The 7,830-nt window shown below is 42.3% G+C and overlaps 1 protein-coding gene across 1 annotated transcript; it reads left to right on the forward strand.

Annotated features, from left to right (window-relative positions):
* The first annotated feature begins 1,216 nt into the window (after positions 1–1,216).
* LOC143789687 (odorant receptor 131-2-like) lies at positions 1,217–2,594 on the forward strand. The gene has a single exon (XM_077279049.1). It carries the CDS (start codon positions 1,581–1,583, stop codon positions 2,592–2,594), a length of 1,014 nt encoding a protein of 337 aa, XP_077135164.1. The 5' UTR covers positions 1,217–1,580.
* Positions 2,595–7,830: the final 5,236 nt, after the last annotated feature.

The following is a 7,830-nucleotide window of genomic DNA, read 5'->3' on the forward strand; positions in this document are numbered from 1 at the left end:
GAATGGCAATGTTTGTTATTAGCAGCCTTTATGTATCACTGTAGAATTATAAAACAGATATAACAGAATGATAATGTTTGGTTTCAGCAGCCTCTATGTATCACTGCAGAATAATAAAAGTGATAGAAGAGAACGACAATGGTTTCAGCAGCCTCTATGTATCACTGCAGAATGAGTTGCCATTCATATCAGTCTTTGAGCGTGTCCAGCATCGTGCTCAGTACCCTTCATCTTTCTTCTTTGTCTTTGAGATGAGTAGTTTAAATATTATTACTGATCCATTAAAAAATAACTTGTATTAATTTGTTCGTTTCTCATAACTCAATAGTACACATGAAAATAAGTAATTTTGTAATTTATCTTTTCAGAGAAATCTGCTTCTTTCTCCTCCTGAACTGATCTTTCAATCTCAGTACAAGGGTAAAAGCTGTAAAATGTATATTCCGTGAAGACAGATGTGCACAATACTGAGATACTGTAGCTGTTGACAGTTGCTGCCTATAAGATTCTAGAGGAGAGGAGAGAAGGGAAGAGCTGGAGGAGACCCTGACATTCTGCTGCAAGTTCTCCTGAAATGACAGTTACACTTTAAATCTATGTTTTAAAAAAATAAATACAGTTTAAAAAGTAACTGTCATTTCAGGAGAACTTGCGATTGGACAAGAGAGTTGCTGCCTTTAAGATTCTATGGAGCGATAGGGGGAGGAAATGGAGGAGTTAGAGGAGACACTGACATTCTGCTGCAAGTTCTCCTGAAATGACAGTTACACTTTAAATCTACGTTTAAAAAAAAGGAAAAAAAAATTGAAATGTAACTGTTGTTTCAGGAGAGATTGGACATGACATTTGCTGCCTCTAAGATTCTATGGAAGGGAAGGGGATGAGGAGAAGGGAGGAGCTAGAGGAGACACTGACATTCTGCTCCTAGTTCTCCTAAAAGTTGAAATGTAACTTGTTTCAGGAGAACTTGCAGTAAAATGTCAGCGTCTCCTCCCCCTCCCCTCTACGTAGAATCTTTTAAGAACCAATGGTCATCTACTAACACAGTAATGTGAACGTCTGTCTTTCCTAAGTACAGATTTTACCCCTGAATTGTCAGCAAAAGATCAGTCCTGGAGGAGAAAGAAGCAGAGTTCTCTGATAAGATAATTTACAAGGTTGCATATTTGCATGTGTACTATCGATTTATGAAATAAAAGTTAAAGCAATGCTGACTCTTTACATATAATAGTTGCGTTCCTCCACATCAGGTCTCCAAAAGTCTTCTCAACTGGACTCTTCACTTTTTACAGTCTGCTGTGTGCATCCATCAGTAAAGTTAGGAATAATCAGCACAAGTGAAGAAGGCTCCAACCAGGGGAGACAGCAGAACCATATAGGGTGCACGAACACTACAATAACTCATCACTATGCTTTTGAGGTGGTAGTGGCCCTCATACCTTTTGGGCCCCTGTGTGGCTGAACAGGTTGCACCAATGGTATGTCCGTCTTTGTTTCCCTCCATAAACTCTTCTTCATACTTATGCCCAACACAGAACACCTTGTCCTTGAATTATTTATAGAATTGTTTTACACTATGAATGCTTTTGATTTTTCCAAACTTTTTGTATTGTTTTTTTTTTTCATTTTATTTCTTTTTTTCTGAATTTCAGATGAATTTCACAAGTAGTCAAGCAAATTCAACCAAAGTGTCTTCCCAGCTGAGTATGAACCTAGAGGTCCTGAGAACAAGTGGTTTTATCCCGACGTTCCTCTGCTTCTTTTTCTTCTTGTATTTCATAGCTGTGATGTTGAGCATCTTCCTCAAGAGTCCGAGTGCTCGGGAAAGTGCCCGCTATGTCCTGTTTGCCCACATGCTTATTAATGACACTGTGTATCTTGCTCTTGGAATTTTTCTCTTTGCGTTTTACTTTTATCCAATCACTTTTCCCGTCCCCTTCTGTTACATTCTCGTCATCATGTCTTCGACGACTCTGAAGGTCACGCCATTCAACCTGGCAGCCTTGTCCTTGGAGCGCTACATAGCCATATGCTACCCGCTAAGACACGGAGAGTTCTGCACAGTGCACAGGTGCGGTATCGCTATTTTGGTCATGTGGACCATAGTCCTGATTCCCCATATTGTGGACGTCATTATTCTCATCTTTTCAGTTGAGAGAGCCTATTTCCTACTTTATTTAAAATGTGGCCGAATAAATCTCGGATTCACCCCGGCACAGGAAATTATTCGAGTTTTTTCAAATGCTTTTACTTTTTCCCTGGCTGGTCTAATCATTATATTCACCTATGCCAAGATCATGATGGTGGCTGTGAAGATGAACTCCGGTAAAGCCTCAGCCTCCAAAGCTGGGAAAACCATCATACTCCACGCGTTTCAGCTCCTGCTGTGCATGACGTCTCTTACCTACAGAATTGTGGAAATGCAGTTCTTAGATAATATAGTACTGCTGGCCGTCATCAATTTTTGCTTTTTCATGTGTCTTCCAAGGCTTATTAGTCCTTTGATATACGGTATAAGGGATGAGCTTTTCTCTAGTAACATGAAAAAATATTTTTTGTGCAACAGGCTGAAGATGTCTTTTAGAAAGTCTTAAAACTAAAAGGCAATATTGATTATAAAGTGGAGATTGTGGTGATTTTTCCATAGTCAAATAAAGGATTTCTACCAAAAACTCCCTTAAATGTGGTTTGCAAGATGTTGATGGCTCCTTGTTGGAGTCTTTCTTCTGATCGAGCACGTTCTGATCTACAGGAAGGCCAAAATCCAGCCAGTACACAGAAGTGGTCCTTTTAATGGATAAATTCAGTACAGACTTTAAGGGGGTGAATAGTTATGCACACTGATGTTTTCAGCTGTTTTGTCCTATTTGTTTGCTTCACAAGAAAAAGAGAACCAAGGTTTACTGCTGTAGGCATGCTTCATAGTTACATAGGTTGAAAAACGACATCGGTCCATCAAGTCCATCAAGTTCTCCCTTTCTCCAGCAATTGTTCATTTTGTCACTAAATTATCTATACCTTGCAATGTTATGTGTATTGAGGATATTGTCCAGCCCTTGCATAAAAGCTGTTATAGTGTCGGCCATTACTACCGCTTGTGGTCGGCATTCCACAGTCTGACTGATCTACAGTAAAGAACCCTTTCCTATTTATCTTCCTTCCACCCGTAATGAGTGCCCCTTGGTCCTTACTGCGGTCCTTGGAAGGAATAAGTCATGCATCGTCCTCTGTACAGACCACACATATATTTATACATGTAAATGTCATCCCCTCTGAGGTGTCTTTTTTACTAAGCTAAACAAGTTCAACTTTTCCAACCTTTCATCCTATGAGCGGCCTCCATCCTTGTAATAATCTAGTTGACACCTTTGAACTGACTCTAACTTCTGAATCTCCTTTTTAAAATGTGGAGCCCAAAACTGGATCCCATATTCTAGATGTGGCCTCACCAGTTATTTGTAAAAGGGTAATAATACATTGGGATTGTGGGATTTTATCTCTCTTTTTATACATATAGTACTAATATCTTGTTTGCTTTTGCGGCTGCTGTCTGTCATTGAGTGCTGCTGCTCAGCTTACTTGTAACCAGAATCCCCCGTCCTTCTCCTGTTCTGTAGTCCGAAATTGTTCGGAAAACGATCACAAAACATAAATTCGGCACGAATATGGCACATTCAGTTTTGTGATTGGAAACACGGTAACATTTGGTAAAAGTACAGGAAAATATTTGCGTTGACACAAAAGTATTTTCACCACTTTTGCACCGATAATGGTGTTGTATCATGAGTGTTTGGCACGTGTTTGATGAGGGAGGGGGGTTGCAGAGCTCAGAGGCGCGGCATTCTTGTAAATAGTTGTTTGTTTTTTCTCCTAACTTTATGTGTGCACTTTGTGGCTAGCCAATCATGGCGCAGGAACATCCACAATGTCCAGACACAACGGCTTGTGTCATAGGCTGCTGAAATCACATGTCCTTCTCCATATAAATAGCGGACATCTTGTTTTAGCGCCATTTTTACACTGTAACAGCGCAGAGAGGCTGCTCCTGACGCTGGCACTATAAGCAGCAAGATTGTAGCTAGTTAGCTAGGCGGTTCTATATCAGTCACATAGTGTAGCTAGATGGTGTCCGGTGTGGCTGTTAAATTTACCTTCCAGCATTTTTATTTTTTATTGTCATTACTGAGGTCCACAGACAAAGCCAGCAGGGAACATGTCCTACAAGTGTGTTGTGCACTGCTTCTAGTGTGCTCCATGCACGAGTATAGCATTCTAATAAATGTTATTTCACTAGCTAAATGTGATACAGCCCGCTGTATCCCACCTTGTCATTTAGTGCTGTGGTGATATGAAACTGTCTGCAGACCTAAGGCACATTAAAAAAAAAATTACAATTTTTCTGTTGCAAAAAGCCCACTGTATCACACTTTGTTGTTGGGTAGTAAATTAAGCTGTCTGCAGATTTCATGCAGATAACCAAAAATGTTTTTCTGTTGCTAAACGTCATACAGTAGGGGACCTGACTTTCAAATAGTTTGTAGCATCTAGTGTGTTATAGATACCTGATCCAGAGACCACCAAAAAATTCTTGTGTTCCTAACGTCATACAGTACAGGACATCTGACTTTCAAATTCTTTGTAGCATATCTTCATTGTCATACAGGCCTCATCCACACTCAAACAATTCTTTCTTCTGTGAGTAACACGATACATCACGCCTTATATCACCTTGTAATTTACTGTCACTGAAATTCAGCTGTTTGCAGAGGTGGTGCAGAGTTTAAAATCTATTTTTCATGACTTGGAAAAAGCGAGGCTGTTGTTGAAGGGGAATTAGGCTTGGTGTTCAAGATGTATGTGGGGTAGATGGTAAGGTTAGTGAAAACACTAGTGAACCAACGTCACGTCCTGTGCAAAGACATCTGACAACTTCTGTTACAGGACGGGCTACTCCACTACCTTTCTTTGGCAGATGCACAGTGGTACGCCTTGTTGATGAGGCCCTGAAAGACCATGTGCTGGAGTAGATAGCAATCGCAGCTTCAAGTGGCCTTTTCTCCTCATCCTCCACCTCAACATCACACCCAGTACAGTCCACAGAGGTGGCACCCAAATTCCCTTGCTCCCCTCTGTGTCCCAGCTCTCCAACTGTACAACTGACTGTACAGAACCACAGACGGTGGTCTGAAGAGCTTTTTCACACATTCTATGCCATGGTCATCAGAAATGTACTCAAAAGCTTCACAGAGTCAAGAGGAGGAAATCTGCACAACTTTTTTTTTTAGCTTGGATCCTGGGCAGGACGAAGTAGGGTCTGAACGCTATCCTGATCCTCATCATCAGATGTTAACCCCTGGGGGGAGATGATCCTGATGAGACTCAGATATCTGAGGCTCCTGAGGACTGTACTTTGCTGTCAGGGTAGGAAGAGTAGGAGGGCAAATCCTAGGGTGAGGAATGTGATAACAGAAAGGATGATGATGATGAGGTGTTAGATCCCGTTGGTGTGAACATAGAGGCACACAGCTGAGTAGGTCATCTGAGGAGGAAGATGAGGAGGTTATGTTGCGCCATATGTCACAGACACGTAGTGATGCAGCCACAACGAGCAATGCATCCTCAGCCACAACTGTTTCTGTGACCAGCAGTGTCCACGGGTCTGCAGCTCACAGGGGTGGCAAAGGTTGTCTAGCCTGGGACTTTTTTGACACTGCAAAGGATGAGCCAACTCACGTAATCTGCCAGCTTTGCAAAAAAAATAACTGAGTAGAGGTAAAAAGTGCAATATAATTTGACTAGTACATGTATGAACTTTCACATGCGCAATCTACATGTGTTACTGTGGGAATCCCACTGCGCAAAAATGCAGATGAGCAGACCTCAACAACCATCAGCCACCCCATCAATCGCATCTGCTGCTTCTTCCTCCTGCTCTGTTACTGTGCCAACTATTGAGATGCAGGTCTTCGACCGCAGAACCTCGGGTTCTTTACCCTCTCCAGTCATGCTGACTGAAAGGCCGCCTTCAGCTGTAACGGAAGCAGACATACCTGCTGTTTTTGACCGATCTCAGAGAATGAGCACACCACTAGTTTCTCAATCCACAGTAACATCTCCTTCTGCACCTCTCTCATAGTCCAGCAGCTTGTCTGGTTCACAATACTCCACCCCGTCTCAGCAGTGCAGCCAGCCCATGGTTCCCAGTTGTGGTCACGTAAAATATTGTTTCCTCCTATACATGACAAAGCTAGGAGGTTGAACTCCACCATCTCCAGTCTGTTGGCCACAGAAATGCTGCCTTTTTCCTTGCAGATACAGACGGTTTTCGAAAGCTGATGGCCGTCGCAGTCCCCCAGTACCAATTGCCCAGTCGCCATTACTTTTCTAAGAAAGCTGTGTGTGTACTACACCAGCATGTTGCCGACAATGTCACACCTTCCTTGACTAAATCTATGTCTGCCATGGGTGTCCATCTGTTGGATTGGGAGTAGTAGAAGACCTGTCGGTCCCTATTATACTAATTCTACTGTGGTGAAATTGATGCCACTTTTGTGGTGTTTGCCAATAATTTTTGGAAATGTGAACACTCCTGGTTGTGTCTCCTTCATGCGTGTTGCCTGTAGCAGTAGGCCTCCGAGACCGTCAGGCCTCCACTTCCTTGGACTCAACTACCCCTGTTACTGTCCTTAGATTTTTCTGACAATGGCAGTCTACAAAACTGATATTTGTGCCACCTGAGTGTGGCTCAGCATGAAAGCAGGTAGAGGTGTTCCATTTGGTATCAGGCTCCCAGCACAGGAGGTCTACACCGATCCCTCACCCACCTCATCTTACTGTGACGTTCAATTGAAAGCTGTAAATGCTGTCCCAGACCCCAATACCTCATGCCTGGCTGATTGCTGCAGAGCCATCCTACGATCTGTGCTGTGGGTGAATTGAGGCCACTTTCCTGGTGTCTGTCCCTCATGTGATGTGTGTTGGCAGCATTTGGGGCCGTTATGAGGTGTTGTTTTGTTGTGCGTTTGTTCTTTCTTCCCATTGTCATGAATGGCGTTCGGCTATGTTGGGCGAATATTCTACTAATTAATCAGTGAATATTGCAAATTCAGCGATCGTAATCCGAACTAAACACTGAAATATTTGCTCATCTGTAGTCCCGAGTATCCTCCCATCTAATGTAGTTGCAGCCATAGGATTACTCTGTCCTGGGTGCATTACTCTACATTTATCTACATTAAACATTGTTTGCCAATCAGACGTCTTATCCAGATCGTTCTGTAATATTGTAACGTCAAGGTCAGATTTTAGTATCTTACATAGATGGTGTTGTCAGCAAAGAATAGACTGACACTTTACTATCAATCTCATCCACTATTCTTTAGTATCTTTACATGAACTGATGAAATCCCTAAAAAACCAAGTGAAATTCCAGGTTGTAAGATATATAAGACATGCCCAGGTTATACCAGCTGTACATAGAAAATTATGTACAGGAGATACCCAGGTTATACCAGCTGTACAAATATTATTATATACAGGAGATTCCCAGGCTAAACCGGCTGTATATATATAATTATATACAGAAGATGCCCAGGTTATACCAGCTGTGCATATATAATTATATACAGGAGATGCCCAGTGTTACGGAACCACTCAGCACCCAGAATATGTGTGCAGTTATATGTATGTATAATAGGTTCCATGTGAGATGCATCAGCCCACAGGCTGCGCCCTTGGGCAGAGGGGACAAGATATCCCCCTTCTGTCCTCCCCCACCTTTGTAATTCCCACAGTAAATATCGGCAGTCTCCGGCCCCCTGCGGCTATTGT

The sequence above is a fragment of the Ranitomeya variabilis genome, unplaced genomic scaffold (genome assembly GCF_051348905.1).
Source record: "Ranitomeya variabilis isolate aRanVar5 unplaced genomic scaffold, aRanVar5.hap1 Scaffold_310, whole genome shotgun sequence".
NCBI lineage: Eukaryota > Metazoa > Chordata > Amphibia > Anura > Dendrobatidae > Ranitomeya > Ranitomeya variabilis.